This window comes from Rhinopithecus bieti, unplaced genomic scaffold (assembly GCF_001698545.2).
Source record: "Rhinopithecus bieti isolate Rb0 unplaced genomic scaffold, ASM169854v2 scaffold_41913, whole genome shotgun sequence".
NCBI lineage: Eukaryota > Metazoa > Chordata > Mammalia > Primates > Cercopithecidae > Rhinopithecus > Rhinopithecus bieti.
In genome coordinates, this window is record NW_016818964.1 from 5120598 (window position 1) to 5137201 (window position 16604).

General features: G+C 44.8%; 1 protein-coding gene across 2 annotated transcripts in view; it reads left to right on the forward strand.

The window, feature by feature from the left end:
- The window catches only part of AK7 (adenylate kinase 7), a 100272-nt gene that overhangs the window by 47718 nt on the left and 35950 nt on the right, over window positions 1-16604 (forward strand). For both annotated transcript variants that reach the window (XM_017858000.1, XM_017858002.1), the window contains 4 exons: window positions 3630-3718; window positions 7389-7479; window positions 11407-11484; window positions 12988-13137. In XM_017858000.1, the coding sequence (XP_017713489.1) occupies window positions 3630-3718; window positions 7389-7479; window positions 11407-11484; window positions 12988-13137 (408 nt within the window). The remainder of the gene's footprint in view (window positions 1-3629; window positions 3719-7388; window positions 7480-11406; window positions 11485-12987; window positions 13138-16604) is intronic.

Below are 16604 nucleotides of genomic sequence, written 5' to 3' on the forward strand. Positions count from 1 at the left end.
AAAAAAAAAAAGAAAAGTTCAGGAAGTTTGAGATAATTCATATCCAAGTATAGATACTGGGTAGGCAATTGGACATAAAGAGTTTGGTGATCATGGGGGAGGTCAGGTCTGGAGACATAATCATGGAAGCTGTCAGTATACAGTGGGTACTTAAATCCTTGGGACTGGATGACATAAACTAGTGAATGAACATGGAGAAGAGATAAGGGCTTGAGGACTGAGTCTTGGAACCCTCCAATATTGGAGGTTATAGGGAAATGGGAAGGAATTAGAAAAGGAGGTTGAGAAGGTGGGCAGGAGGCAGGAGAGGAAATAAGAGAGAGTAAATAATTATTAAAAAAATGTTTTTGGCCTGGTATGGTGGCTCATGCCTGTAATCCAAGCACTTTGGGAGGCTGAGGCAGGCAGATCACGAGGTCAGGAGATCGAGACCATCCTGGCTAACACAGTGAAACCCCGTCTCTACTAAAAATATAAAAAATTAGCCAGGCATGGTGGCGGGCGCCTGTAGTCCCAGCTACTCGGGAGGCTGAGGCAGGTGTGAGCTTGCAGTGAGCCGAGATTGCGCCACTGCACTCCAGCCTGGGTGACAGAGTGAGACTCTGTCTCAAAAAAAAAAAAAAAAAAAAAAAGTTTTGAAAAGAAATAATGACAAATTGTGTCAGATACTGCAGATAATCAACTAAGATGAAACCTGCAAATTGACCACTGAATTTTTTGGCACTGGGTGGAACAAAAGTCTAATAGACGTAGGTTCAAGAGGGAACAGCTGGAGGGGAATTGAAGACAATGAGAATAGAAAAATATTTCAAGGAATTTTCCTGTAAAAGGAAGAGGTGCAAAGAAAGAAGGCAGGAGTTAAAGGAAAAAGTGTAGTCAAGAAAGGTTGGTTGAACCAATTTTTAATTGTTATTTGATTATTTATTTATTTATTTATTTAAAGAGGGAGCCTATCTCTTTCGCTCAGGCTGGAGTGCAGTGGCGCAATCTCAACTCACTGCAATCTCTACCTCCTGGGTTCAAGCAATTCCTCCTGCCTCAGCCTCCTGAGTAACTGGGATTACAGGTGCACACCACCATGCCCGGCTAATTTTTGTATTTTTAGTAGAGACAGAGTTTCCCCATATTGGCCGGGCTGGTCTTGAACTCCTGACTTTGTGATCTGCCTGCCTCAGCCTCCAAAGTGCTGGGATTACAGGCGTGAGCCACCGTGCCCAGCCTTGAACTGATTTTTTTAATACAAGAGATATGACAGTTGCAGAGGAGAAGCTCAAGGAAGCTCTTTCTCATTGTCCATTCTCAGCTGTTCTCACCTGCCTGCTCACTGAATCTTGGCGCTGTTCTCACCTGCCTGCTCACTGAATCTTGGCATTCTCAGGCCTCGGCCCTAGACCTTTTTTCTTCACCTTCTGCTCTCTCTCCCTTGGTCTGTTTATTCCTATGACTGATACCAATGACTCAGACTTCAGTCTCCAGCAAGGCTCTCTCTCTTCTAAGTTCTAGCTCTGTAGGTCCCGCTGCCTATTCAGCACCTCAACTTGGATGTCTTTCCCAAATCCAAACTATACCTACAGTCATCCCCAACCCTGCACCTCCTCCAAGGCCCCATCTCAGAAAATGGGGCAACCCTCCAACCAGCTGCATGATCAGAATCCAACTCCTCCCGCCTTACTGCAAACCAAAAAAGTTTCTGAGACACGTCTCAATCAATTTAGAAGTTTATTGTGCCAAGGATAAGGATGCATGCCAAGGAGACAGGCCTGTGCCTTTCTCCAAAGATGACTTAGAGTGCTTCAGTATTTAAAGGGAAAAGGGTAGATATTAGAGAAAGAGGAAGAATCTTTTTTAAGATGTGGGTAAGCCAGGCGTGGTGGCTGATGCCTATAGTCCCAGTAAAGCACTTTGAGAGGCCAGTGTGAGTGGATGGCTTGAACCCAGAAGTTTGAGACCAGCGTGGGCAACATGGTGAAACCCTGTGTCTACAAAAAATAAATAAAAGGTGTGGGTAGATAAGAGGCAAGCGGGTGTATTCTTTTGAGTCTTTGATCAGCTGTTCAACATGAGGGAAGGGTAGAGGAATAGTCACTTATGCATTTATCTAGCTCAGCGAATCTGCATTTTTACGTAAGATAAACACAGGGCAGAGGAAGCAATCAGATATGCATTTGTCAGGTGAGCCTAGGGATGACTTTGAGTTCTGTCCTTGTCTTGTACCTGTGAAGATAAGCTGTCAATTTACATTGTCAGGGTGAAATTCAACAGAACTGTTTTCGGGTAAAGCTCTGGGGGCCTACAAATAATTTCCTAGTAGGCAAATTGTGAGGAAGGTATGTAGCTTTTAAAATCTTTGAATGAGGCTCATGCCTGTAATCCCAGCATATTGGGAGGCCGAGGCGGGTGGATCACCTGAGGTCAGGAGTTCAAGATCAGCCTGGCTAACATGGTGAAACCCCCATCTCTACTAAAATACAAAATTAGCCAGGTGTGGTGGCACATGCCTGTGATCCCAGCTACTTGGGAGGCTGAGGGAGGAGAATCGCTTAAACCTGGGAGGCAGAGGTTGCAGTAAGCCAAGATTGTGCCACTGCACTCCAGCCTGGGTGACAGCAAGACTCCATCTCGAAATCTCAAAAAATAATAATAATTTATAAAAAGGAAACAAAAATAAAATCTTTGAACGAGAGACAGGTTTGCTTTATGTAGTTCCCAGCTTGACTTTTGCCTTTGGCTTAGTGATTTTGGGGGTCCCAAGATTTATTTTCCTTTCACATTACCCATCACAAAATTCCCAGTTTCTACAGTCAGCCTCCTCAACATCTCCCTTCTCTCCATCCCCACTCCGTGCACTTCCCACCTCCAAGCTAGGCTACCCCATCTCGCCTGCACACCTGCCATCATCTCTCTCTCCCCATCGGACTCTCCTTCCCACCACTTCTCCACAAGGCAACAGAAGCAAGCCTGCTGGTGTCACGTCACTGCTTAGAACCCTTCAACACTTTCTCGAAGTCCAAAATACCTTACAACACCCAGTGGTCTACTGTGACCCCCACCCCTACATCTTTCACTCAACAACAATTCAAAATAATCTAATACGTGACACTTAAACAGTACTCAGCATGTCTGTTTGGTTACTGAAATACTTAATGAGAAGAAAAGACGAGGATTTGGACTCTGAGGATTGGGGTTCCAGTCCAAGCTCTCACAAGTGTAACCTCCTGCACGCTACTTTATCCACTAAGCATTTCGCTCCTGTACTGATGGTAATTATTTCCCGTCACTTCATCCCTACTGGTGGGGGTAATTTTAAATTTTAATGTGTCTTTTTTGTGAGAATTAAGACGTCATGCATGTGAAAACATTTCTTCTCTATGTAGATGGCATGCATATAGCTACTAAATACAACTGGTTGTAGATTTCTTGAAAAGTATTTCAGTCCCAAGGCTACACGTTATTTCTCTTGGCAGAATTTGATCCTAAATCTCATCAGGACTGATTTATAAAACACCCCCTGGAGGAAATTACGTAAGCAGATAGCTAGGCCTTTTGGATGCCTCTGACTGTAGACTTATGTGTGAGCTGTAATAGCCATCCATGTATAACTGGGGGACATGATTTTGCTTTTCTTTCAGATGGCTTGGTTGGGTGAGATTCCTGCATTACCAGTTTTTGGCAATGGAACAAATGTAATTCCAACAATCCATGTTCTTGATCTAGCAGGGTAAGCATTCTCCCAGAGACATGACCTTCGTAGAACTGGTTAATGTGTTTGTTTGTAGGCTAATACTTTTTGAGCATCTGCCCAGTGCTAAGACCCTTACATGCATTATTGTGTTTGTTCTTCATAACAACCCTATGCAGAAGGTACCGTCTTCTCCATTTTGCATCTAAAGAAATAGTGTCCACTGTTCAAAAGTTCTACTTTCTGGTGACAAGTTCAGGTTCATCTCTTAGAAACTATCGGCAGAATAGCAATGCCCTCCAATTTTGGAAAAGAAAGAATTTGGTATGTGCATTCTGAGGATATAGTTTCTTATTCCTTTGTCCCAGATGAGATTACTATGTCTAACCCACCAATTTAAATTCTAGAATTCAGATGGAAAACTGTAAACCTGAAGCTTTTTTCTTCTTTGACAGTTGTAGGTCAAGTTGACATATGTTTTTTTATACTCACAGAGTATCTAAACCCTGTATTCAGGCAGATCCAGAAACTTCTCTCCTCCTTTGAAGACCCTGACTTCAATGTGAGGTCAATGAGCTGGTTCACTGTGTTTGTGGTTCATCAGCTCCAGCTTCCGGGGACTTCATTCTGTCGCCTCTGCGGCACATGCCCAGAAGGGAGCACTTTCGGCACTTCCCCGAGATCCTGGCTTCCAGATTCCCGCTCTTTCCCTCATCCACTGGCCACTGGCAAATTAGTCACAATCTCAGATGAATTTCTAGATTTACTGGGAAATGAAGGAAGTTTAAACTTCAGGGCCATGCCCCTGAGCAGATCCCTTTCCGAGACCCTGAACCTCATTTTTATTATTATTATTATTATTATTTTTGAGACGGAGTCTCACTCTGTCCCCCAGGCTGGAGTGAGTGGCATGATCTCTGCTCACTGCAAGCTCCGCCTCCCGGGTTCAGGCCATTCTCCTGCCTCAGCCTTCCGAGTAGCTGGGACTACAGGCGCCTGCCACCATGCCCGGCTAATTTTTTTATATTTTTGGTAGAGATGGGGTTTCACCATGTCAGCCAGGATGGTCTCGATCTCCTGACCTCGTGATCCATCCACCTCGGCCTCCCAAAGTGCTGGGATTACAGGCGCGAGCCACCGCGCCCCGCTTTATTATTTTTCTTAAAGGAGGATCCTCTAAGTCAGGGATATCCAATCTTTTGGCTTCCCTGGGCCACATTGGAAGAAGATTTGTCTTGGGTCACACATAAAATACACTGACACTAACGATAACTGATGAGCTTTAAAAAAAAAAATCTCATAATGTTTTCAGAAAGTTTACAAAGTGTGTTGGGCCGCATTCAAAGCCATCCTGGGCCTCATGTGGCCCACAGGCCGTGGTTTGACAAGCTTGCTGTAAATGGGCTAAGCTTCAGGCACTACAAAACCCTGGATCTGCTCCATCCCTGGGGATGGAGGGGCCGAAACATACCCATTTTTTCTGCAGAGATTTTACATTATGACATTACTGGATTTCAAAGATATAGAAGAGTCTTTTACATTATTAATATAACTTACTTGGCATTAGTCCTTAACATATTACTTCCAAACTTAAATTAGAGGGTGAAATTATTCCCATTACAGAAGGACTTGGGGCCTGTTAAAAACAAGTTATAGGAGGCCATTGTTTTGGACTAAGTTCTTGTACTAGGCCCCAACAGGCCAGACTGAAAATCAAAATGGAGTCACCCATGCTAAAGTTCCAGCACCAAACTGAAACTAAGCTGTTATCTGACCTTTCGAGAAAGCTACTTTCCCAAACAAGCCAGTTTCAGTCTTCAGTAGCTATGATAATAAAACTCTCTGTGTTTTCATCCTTATGACAAAAAGTAGCCTGAAGTAACTTGGTGCTAACCTATCAGTTATCTTTCCTTTCTATTTTTTTTTTTTTTTTTTCTCTCTTTTGACATGGAGTCTTGTTCTGTCACCAGGCTGGACTGCAATGGCACAACCTTGGCTCACTGCAACCTCTGCCTCCTGGGTTCAAGCGATTCTCCTGCCTCAGCCTCCTGAGTAGCTGGGACTACAGGTGCCAGCCACCACGCCTGGCTAATTTTGTATTTTAGTAGAGACAGGGTTTCACCATGTTGGTCAGGCTGGTCTCGAACTCCTGATCTCAGGTGATCCACCCACCTCGGCCTCCCAAAATGCTGGGATTACAGGTGTGAGTCACTGTGCCCAGCCCCATTAGTTATCTTTCTGTTGTTCTACCTGTCCCTGTCTTACAAGGAAAGTAACTTTGAAATGACCAATGTGCTTCTTGTTCTTTGTTTCTGCTTTCTGCAGCCCTTTCTGCCTGTCGAACCACCCACCTCTGCTCATTTCACTGGCACACTTGTTCTATTTTATGTGTTGAAATGTTGCCTGATTCTAGAATCACAAATAAAGCCAATTGAAATCTTTAACTAGATGTGTTATAATTTTATCTTTTGACAGGCCCATTTAAGTAGCATTTTTACCCCCAGAGGTTTCTTTGAAGATTGTCAAATATTTAACAGAGGAAAAAGCAAAAAGCTGAAATGTTCTGAGAAATGGATACAAAATAGGCTAGGTATAGTGGCTCATGCTTGTAATCCAAACACTTTGGGAGGCCAAGGTGGGAGGATCGCCTGAGCCGAGGAGTTCGGGACCAGGCTGGACAACATAGTGAAACCCTGTCTCTACAAAAAATACAAAAATTAGTCGGGTTTGGTGGCTCGTGCCTGTAGTCCCAGCTACCTGGGAGGCGGAGGTGGGAGGATCACTTGAGCCTGGGAGGTTGAGGCTGCAGTGACCCGTGATTACACCACTGCCTGCCAGCCTGGGTGACAGAGCGAGACTCAAAATAAATAAATAAATGAATAAATAAATAAATATAGAAAAAAAAGAAATAAATACAAAATAAATGTGAACTGCACATTGGGAAGCATGGATCCAATTTATTTTCATTTTATTGAAAGGAAGCTAAGATGGAGGTAGAATTGACAAGTCTATTGTGATAGACATCTATTCACTATTTTTTTCTCTCTGGAATTATTTAATTTTTGTTCCAATCCCTGCTCTTCCTCTCACTAGCTGTGTGAACTTGGGAAAGTTACTTACGGGCATAGCAGCAGTACCTACATGCTAAGGCTGTGAGAATTCCGTGGGATCACACCTGTGCCGCCCTCAGCACAGAGGCAAGCACTCGGAAACCTTGGCAACTCGGAATAGGAAAGCAGGCTTAGGCACTGTTGCTACATGACTTCCTTAAAAGAGCCACAGCTTGTCTAAATCTGTGTCTTACTTTGTAAAATAGCTCCCTAAAGCACTGTTGTGAGGCTCACATGAGCCACTAGATGGGGAAGGCTTCATAAACTGGGGTCCTACTGGGGTCAGGTCCCCTTGTTGGGAGACAGGGCAGTATGCTAGAAAGAAGACAGGTCCAGAAACAGATGGATCTGGTGTCAAAAGCTGCTCTTCCACTTCCGCAACAGCTCTTCAGCCTGAGAAATGTCACCGAACTCTTTAGCATCTTCCTCATGTGGAGAATGCAGATAACCATCCCAACCCTGACCTTACTGAAAATGGAGATAACTTATCAAAGCACCAAACCCCACCCCCAGTCATGGGGGTGGTGGTCAGTGAATTCTAGTTTACTGCATCTCTTTCCCTTTTCCCTCTGATGATTATTTTACCTGTGGGTCTGCAGAGTGATACAAAACGTCATAGATCACACGCCAAAGCCTCACTACTTGGTTGCTGTGGATGAGTCTGTTCATACCCTGGAAGATATAGTCAAGGTACAGTGGTTTCATCCCATACTTTGATGACATATCATAAATAGTTTTGCCGGCCAGGCACGGTGGCTCGTGCCTGTAATCCTAGCACTTTGGGAGTCGAAGGTGGGCGGATCACCTGAGGTCAGGAGCTCAAGACCAGCCTGGCCAACATGATGAAACCCCATCTCTACTAAAATACAAAAATTAGCCAGGCAGAATGGCGGGTGCCTATAATCCCAGCTACTCGGGAGGCTGAGACGGGAGAATCGCTTGAACCCAGGAGACGGTGGTTGCAGTGAGCCAAGATTGGGCCACTGAACTCTAGCCTGGGCTGCTGAGCAAGACTCCATCTCAAAAAACAAAAAACAAAACAAAACAAAAGAAGTTTTGCCTCCTGGAGTGTAGTTATACAATCAGTTGTGCTAGCAAAACTGGGACTCCTCAGTAGAATATCCCTAAAACCCAAACTCACTATCTGCATTTGCAGTGTATACTTTAACGGTACTACCAAAATATCCTTTCTCTCTTATATGCACAAAGGGAAATAAGAAAGACCACTGTAGGGCTCAGGTTAAGAAGATGGCGATCACTGCACCCCAGACACACATGCAGCTGACACACCAGAACCCTGAAATCCACCAACAGGCACTTGCCCCAAAGTGTTGATATGGTCAGGTTCACCAACCTATTGGCCAATTCCAGGAGCTCTATTTTTAATATTATTTATTTGTTTATTTATTTAGTTTTTTGATAGAGTCTCGCTCTGTCGCCCAGGCTGGAGTGCCATGGTGTGATCATAGCTCACTGCACCCTTCACATCCTGGGCTCAAGAGGTCCTCCTGCCTCAGTTTTTCAAGTAGCTGGGAACACAGGCATGCACCACCATACCTGGCTAATTTTCATTCTTTTCTTTTTTTGTCAAGATGAGGTCTCACCATGAGACCAGACCATGTCTGGTCTGAAACTCCTGAGCCCAAGTGATCCTCCTGCCTCAACCTCCCAAAGTGCTGGGATTACAGGGGTAAGCCACAGTGTCTGGCTAAGTTTGTTTGTTTGTTTTTAATTTTTTAGAGACAGGGTCTTGCTCTGTCACCCAGGCTGGAATGCAGTGGTGTGATCATAGCTCACTGCAACCTCAAACTCCTGGGCTCAAATGATCCTCCCACCTCGGCCTCTGAAAGTGCTAGGATTAGAGGTGTGAGCCATTGTGCCCAGCTTCAGGAGTCTAGATCTGGGAGAGTTTCCTCTTCCAGTCCAGGCTGCTCTGGCTAAAGCAGCTACCATGTGGCCCAGCTAATGCAGCCTTCTCCTGGCTACTCCCTATTCATTTTTTAAGATTCAGCTCAAGCCTGAGCAACATGGTGAAAGCCCATCTCTACCACAAAAAAAAAAAAAAAAAAAAAAAAAAAAAAAAAATACAGAAATCAGCCAGGCATGGTGGTGTGCCTGCAGCCCCAGATACTCAGGAGGCTGAGGTGGGAGGATCACTTGAGCCCAGGAGGCAGAGGTTGCAGTGAGCCAAGATTGTACCACTGCACACTAGCCTGGGTGACAGAGCAAGACCCTGTCAAAAAAAAGAAAAAAGAAAAAGAAAAAAAGAAAAGAAATTCAGTTCATCTATCTTTCTGTGCACGCTCCCTGCCTCATTCCCACCTCCTGCATGGCACAGGTGTCTGTCTTCATCCCAGGTTGTTTTAGTCTGTTTGAGCTGCTACAACAAAATACCATAAACCAAGCAGCTTATAAACAATAGACATTTATTGTTCACAGTTCCAGAGGTTGGGAACTGCAAGATCAAGGCAGATTCAGCCAGGCACAGTGGCTCACACCTGTAATTCCAGCACTTTAAGAGTTCAGGTGGAAGAATCACTTTAGGCCAGGAGTCCAGGACCAGCACTGGGCATAGTGAGACCCCCTCTCTACAAAAATTTTTAAAATTAGCCAGACTTGGCTAATTAGCTCTGTCGCCCAGGCTGGAGTGCCATGGTGTGATCATAGCTCACTGTACCCTTCACATCCTGGGCTCAAGAGGTCCTCCTGCCTCAGTTTTTCAAGTAGCTGGGAACACAGGCATGCACCACCATACCTGGCTAATTTTCATTCTTTTTCTTTTTTTGTCAAGATGAGGTCTCACCATGAGACCAGACCATGTCTGGTCTGAAACTCCTGAGCCCAAGTGATTCTCCTGCCTCATAGTTCCATCTACTGGAGAGGCTGAGGTGCCAGGATTGCTTGAACCCAGGAATTCAAGGCTGCAGTGAGCTATAATTGCACCACCTTACTCCAGCCTGGGCAATAGAACAAGACCTTGTCTCTTCTCATGCCTGTAATCCCACTTTGGGAGGCCGAGTCAGGCAGATCCCTTGAGATCAGGAGTTCGAGACCAGCCTGACCATCATGGTGAAACCCCATCTCTACTAAAAATACAAAAATTAGCCAGGCGTGGTGATGCATGACTGTAATCCCAGCTACTCAGGAGGCTGAGGCAGGAGAACTGCTTGAACCTGGGAGGCAGAGGTTGCAGTGAGCTAAGATTGTGCCACTGCACTCCAGCCTGGGTGACAGAGCAAGACCTTGTCTCAAAAACAAACAAACAAAAAAATTGTGGGGAAAAAAAAATGACAGATGGTTACTTAGTTTTATTTAATATACATTGTAAATTAAAATTAATTAAGAGTATGTATAAGAATATATTATAATTTGATTAATGATAGTTTATTTTATACATCACAGCACCACACACACACAGCACACACAGCACACACACACGAGAGCGAGCGTACAGAAAATAAGATAAAAAGAAAAGGAGATTTGACTAGTGGCTCACACCTATACTCCCATTCAGTGTCTGATGAGGGCCCGCTTTTTGGCTTCATAGATGTCGCCTTCTCCCTGTGTCCTCACATGGTGGAGGGGCGAAGGTACTCTCTGGGGTCCTTTTATAAGACACTAATCTCATTCTTTTTTTTTTTGTTTTTTTTTTTTGAGATGGAGTCTCACTCTGTCGCCCAGGCTGGAGTACAGTGGCCGGATCTCAGCTCACTGCAAGCTCCGCCTCCCGGGTTTACGCCATTCTCCTGCCTCAGCCTCCCGAGTAGCTGGGACTACAGGCGCCTGCCACCTCGCCCGGCTAGTTTTTTGTATTTTTTAGTAGAGACGGGGTTTCACCGTGTTAGCCAGGATGGTCTTGATCTCCTGACCTCGTGATCCGCCCGTCTCGGCCTCCCAAAGTGCTGGGATTACAGGCTTGAGCCACCGTGCCCGGCCCACTAATCTCATTCTTGAGGGCTCTACCCTCATGATCCACTTTCCTAAAGGTCCCAACTCCTAATACCATCAGCTTAAGGGTGAAGATCTCAACATGTGAATTTTGTGGGACACAGACATTCAGACTATAGCACAGAATCCCCTTTGCTGAGCTGCAGACACTCCACATGATCATTATCTGTGTACAGTTCTGTCTCTCTTTTCACACTGGGAGCTCTTGAGGGCAGATCCCGGCCAGGCTCATTGTTATCTCCACTACCTGGCACTAATGCTATTTTAAAAAATCCAATTATGTTCACATTCATTTGAGGTTGTTTATTTGTTTGTTTTTGAGACAGAGTCTTGCTCTATCAGCCAGGCTGGAGTGCCGTGGTGTGATCTCGACTCACTGAAACCTCCGCCTCCTGGGTTCAAGCAATTCTCGTGTCTCAGCCTCCAGAGTAGCTGGTACTACAGGCACGTGCCACCACGCCTGGCTAACTTTTGTATTTTTAGTGGAGATGGGGTTTTACCATGTTGGCCAGGTTGGTCTCGAACTCCTGATCTCAGGTGATCCGCCCACCTCGGCCCCCCAAAGTGTTGGGATTACAGGCGTGAGCAAATGTGCCTGGTCCATTTGAGTTTTATATAAAGTAAAGCCTTCCAGGTAAACCAAATAATATTTCAATTTTCCTCTAACAGTGTATCAGTAAAAATACTGGCCCTGGAAAAATCCAGAAAATACCCAGAGAAAATGCATACCTAACCAAGGACTTAACGGTTAGTATATGAGGTGTTTTTTGTTTTTTGTTTTTTTAACTATCTTTCTCAATAATATTGAGTATTTTTTTTTTTAATATCAGATAGGTTTTGGCTAAATAACATTGATCTGTGAGGGATTTGGTGTCAGAAGGCCTAGGTTCCAATGCCATCTTCAACTCGTACCACACCAGGTGTTCTACCCTAAGACAACTTACTCTTGTCTTCAGCTGTCTTTCCTGAAAAACCCCCAGAGGTCGTGGTCAGAAAATGGATTTGGGCCGGACACAGTGACTCATACCCATAATCCCTGCACTTTGGGAGGCCAAGGTGGGTGGATCACCTGAGGCCAGGAGTTTGAGACCAGCGTGACCAACAGGGTGAAACCCTGTCTCTACTAAAAATACAAAATTAGCTGGGCTTGGTGACACATGCCTGTAATCGCAGCTACTTGGGAGGCTGAGGCAGGAGAATCACTTGAACCCAGGAAGCGGAAGTTGCGGTGAGCCTAGATCGCACCGTTGCACTCCAGCCTGGGCAATGAGAAACTCCATCTCAAAAAAAAAAAAAAGAAGAAACAAAACAAAATGTATTTGGAAGCTATTTGATGCATAAAATGCCATTCAAACACTGGGAATTATTTTCTTTGGCCTCTTTCTAAAATTCAAACAGCAGGCTGAGATTCCAATTCCATTACAACAACAAAAAAATAGGGTTTTTTGCAGTGTGCTTTTAAAGCTTGCATTAGAATGCAATTCTTTTTAAGAATAAATTGCATTTAAACACTGCACTCGAATATGTTTCTGAAAGGACTAATACTATTGATTGCCCTGAGAAGCAGAACTGGGTTGGTGGTGGTCAAAGGTCAGAGGGAATTTTTTGTTGTTGTTGTTGAAATGGAGTCTCGCTCTGTCGCCCAGGCTGGAGTGCAGTGGTGCAATCTCGGCTCACTGCAATTTCCACCTCCTGGGTTCATGCCATTCTCCTGCCTCGGCCTCCCAAGTAGCTGGGACTACTGGTGCCCGCCACCACACCCAGCTAATTTTTCGTATTTTTTAGTAGAGACGGAATTTCACTGTGTTAGCCAGGATGACCTCAACCTCCTGACCTCATGATCTGCCCACCTGGGCCTCCCAAAGTGCTGGGATTACAGGTGTGAGCCACCCCACCCAGTGGGAATATTTTCCTCTACACCTTTTGTTCTTTTGGATTTTGAACCATGAAACTGCAGTATTCAAAAAGTAGATGCAATTAAAATATTTTAAAAAGAAAATTTGGATTTCCAGTATCTTCCTACTCTTTCAGCCAGAATGTGGCCCGCCATCAGAGTAGACATGGAGACTGTTCAGAAGTAACATAGTATCACACAGGTGCTCTGTAAATACTCAGTGCTGGATTAATTGACTTCCACATTTAGTGAATGGATATTGTCTTTCTTTAATAACCGTAGTGATTTTGGTCTATTATGACAGTCAGAATTAAACAAAAAAAAAGACAAATCTCTAATTTTCCTCTATCTTTTAGCAAGATTGTCTTGACCACTTACTGGTCAACTTAAGAATGGAAGCGCTCTTTGTGAAGGAGAATTTTAATATCCGGTGGGCAGCCCAAACAGGATTTGTGGAAAATATCAACGGTATCCTCAAAGAGTACAAGCAAAGCAGAGGATTAATGGTAACTATCACCAATTCCCATTGAAACTTCTGATTCAAGCGAAATAAATCAGACTTCTAAGTGTGATGATGCCAATGGAAGTATTTGCTTTGTCAAACGTTCAAATTTCTAATTTCAAGTTGTTTTTCAAATTTCACAAATTTGTCCAGGTCTAACAAATTTACGTGTATGTTAAATTAATACTTGTCAACCAAACATGAACAGTTTTAAAGTTAACATAGATAATAATGTATGCAAATTGCACATGATAGAAAACTCGAGTGATGTCACAGTGTTGTCCATATAAAGAAGAATATTAAATAGGGAAAAATATCAAGTGCCTTACTGGCTGGCTTGTTTCAGTCCTAGGTATACATGTGGGAGGTAGAAGAAGCCTGATTACTACTTTGATCTCTTTCTAAGTGGTCAGAGGACTCACTGGTCATTTTAATTATCACAGCTTTTCAAGGTCGATATTCTTTTTAAAAAATTAATTAATTGAAATGGACAAATAGATTACATACATGTATCCTGTACAACATAATGTTTTGAAATATGTAGACACTGTGGAATGGCTAAATCGAGCTAATTAACATCTGTGTGAACTCACACACTTACCATTTTTTATGGTGAAAAGTAGATATTCTTATTTCCATAGTATAGGTGAGGAAACTAAGGCTCAGAGAGATGAAGTAACTTTTTTTTTTCTTTTTTCTTTTTATTTTTTAGACAGAGTCTCACTCTGTTGCCCAGGCTGGAGTCCTGCAGTGTGATCTCAGCTCACAGCAACCTTTGCCTCCTGGGTTGAAGCAATTCTCATGCCTCAGCCTCCTGAGCAGTACCTGAGACTATAGGCGTGCACTACCACATCTGGCTAATTTTTGTAATTTTAGTAGAAATGGGGTTTCACCATGTGGACCAGGCTGGTTTTGAACTCCTGGCCTCAAGCAATCCGCTTGCATTGGCCTCCCATAGTGCTGGGATTACAGGTTTGAGCCACCGTGCCTGGTTGCAGCAACTTTTTCTTTTTCTTTCTTTTTTTTTCTTTTTTTGAGACAGAGTCTCGCTCCATAGCCCAGGCTAGAGGACAGTGGCATGATCTCGGCTCACTTCAACCTCTGCCTCCAGGGTTCAAGTGATCCTCCTGCCTCAGCCTCCTGAGTAGGTAGCAACTTTTTCAAGGTCACACAGCTAGTCAGAGATTCAAACTAGGTAGGATGCAGACGTAACTAGAATGTCCACATCTAACTGCAGGGCGGCCACACTTGGCTCTCTGAAATCAGATCAGTGAAGCACCTGTGTAGAGCTTTGGCTCTGTCCCAGGGAAACATTCTAAAGACAAAAGTAGGTCATACACAAGAAAGCGTTTTGAAAACTGTAAAATGGCATATGTGAGTAACAGGTGTCATCATAATCATAATTATCACTGTTGAAGGGAACGCTCTACATAAGCAAGTATAGTGTCACCGTCATATCCTTAGAACCATATTCTCTTGGGAGAAAAGCATGTCTAGTTAAGAATAAGCAAAACATGTACCACTTAGCTAAAGAAATAATGATCCCTTTAAGCATCTAAGATCCTCATGGTGGCTGTACTGGGAGGTTATCCTGAGATATACCTCAAAAGTTAGACTAATGTCCTCTCTAGGTCAACTGTAACAACAACACACAGAGTAGAAATATGACAAGACAGTTTGAAGAGACCGTATGGTTCCTGATGAGCAAGACTGGACAAGAACATGATAGAGGGAATAGTATATCTAAAAACTAAATAGAGTATGTCTGTCCCTAGGGTCAGTTAGCCACAGGAAACACTACCGAGGCCAGTGTAGACCCACAGGTGTCACCCAGAGACATCCCCAAAAGATGGAGTCTCAAGCCACGCACTTGCGTGATCGCAGTGCCTTTAGCAAGGAAAAGTCATTGCTGCTTCAGAGACAGACGCATCAAGCCACCTTGACCCATTGCCTCCAGTTAGTTCATCCTACTTCCCTTGTTCTCATCAAAGCTCATCAAGCAGCCCTGTAAGACTTGGCTCCCAGTGTCCGTCAGCTCAAAAGGAGTAAATGTACCAAACATGTGAACTTGGAGTGGTTGATTCAGTGGCAGTCATTTGATTCAGTGGCAGTCATACTTCTCACGGTAAATAAACGAATGGATTGGCATCCTGGTTTTACACCCGGATAAAGTGAGCCTCCTCTTGGTCGGACCCACTCTTGGTCCGTGGACAAATGAGACACCTGAACTTGCTCAGTTGACAGCCAGATCTCAGGCCTTGGTGAATGCACTGCACCTCTCCAGGGACCCAGCCCGGCTCATCAGGACTCAGCTCCGGAACTGCCTCCTTCAGCTGCCTGCCATCCTCCCTATCTGATGGGGCCACACTCCTCACCAGTACCATCCATCATCCCTATCTGACGGGGCCGCACTCCTCACCAGAACCATCCATCCTCTCTATCCGACAGGGCTGCACTCCTCACCAGAACCATCTATCATCCCTATCCGACAGGACTGTGTTCCTCACCAGAACCATCCATCCTCCCTATCCGACGGGACCATGCTCTTCACCAGAACCATCCCATGTCATCCCTATCCAAGTTGGGACGAGCACTCCGTCACGCAGAGCCATCCATCCTCCCTACCCGACGGGACCCACTGTCTTCAGCCAGAACCATCCATCATCCCCTAGCTCCAATGGGGACAGCACGCTCACCAGAACCATCCATGCCGTCCCCTGATACGACAGGGACTGCACTCACCAGGAAACATCCATCATCCTATCCGATAGGACTGCTTACTCCTCACGCAGACACCATCCATCCTTTTATCAGGACAGGACTGCACTCACCAGGAACCATCCATCATCCGCGTATCCAACAAGGTCACGACTCCTTGCCTTAACCATCCAGTCATCCTATCCACACAGGTCCACAGCTCGCTCTTGGCCAAGAACGCATTCAGTGTATTGCATCCCTGTTATCGACAGGACTGCACACCTCCACCAGACAACGCATGCCATCATCCCTGATCCAAAGGGGTTCACACTCCTCACCAGGAACATCCATCATCCCCTATCCAAAGAGGGTCGACTATCTCCTTATTCCAGAACCATCCATCATCCCTGTCCGATGGGACAGCACTCCTCACCAGAACCATTCATGATGCCTATCCGATGGGGTCACACTCCTCACCAGAACCATTCATCATCCCTATCCGATGGGGTCACACTGCTCACGAGAACCACCCATCATCCCTATCCAACAGGACTGTGCTCCTCACCAGAAGCATCCATCATCCCTATCTGACAGGACCGTGCTCCTCACCAGAACCATCCATCATCCCTATCCGGTGGGATAGTGCTGCTCACCAGAACCATCCATCATCCCTATCTGACAGGACCGCACTCCTCACCAGAACCATCCTGTGTGCTGCCTACTTCCTTCGCCGTCTTGGTTTCCTCACCTGTCAAATGGTAGTAATGATAATAA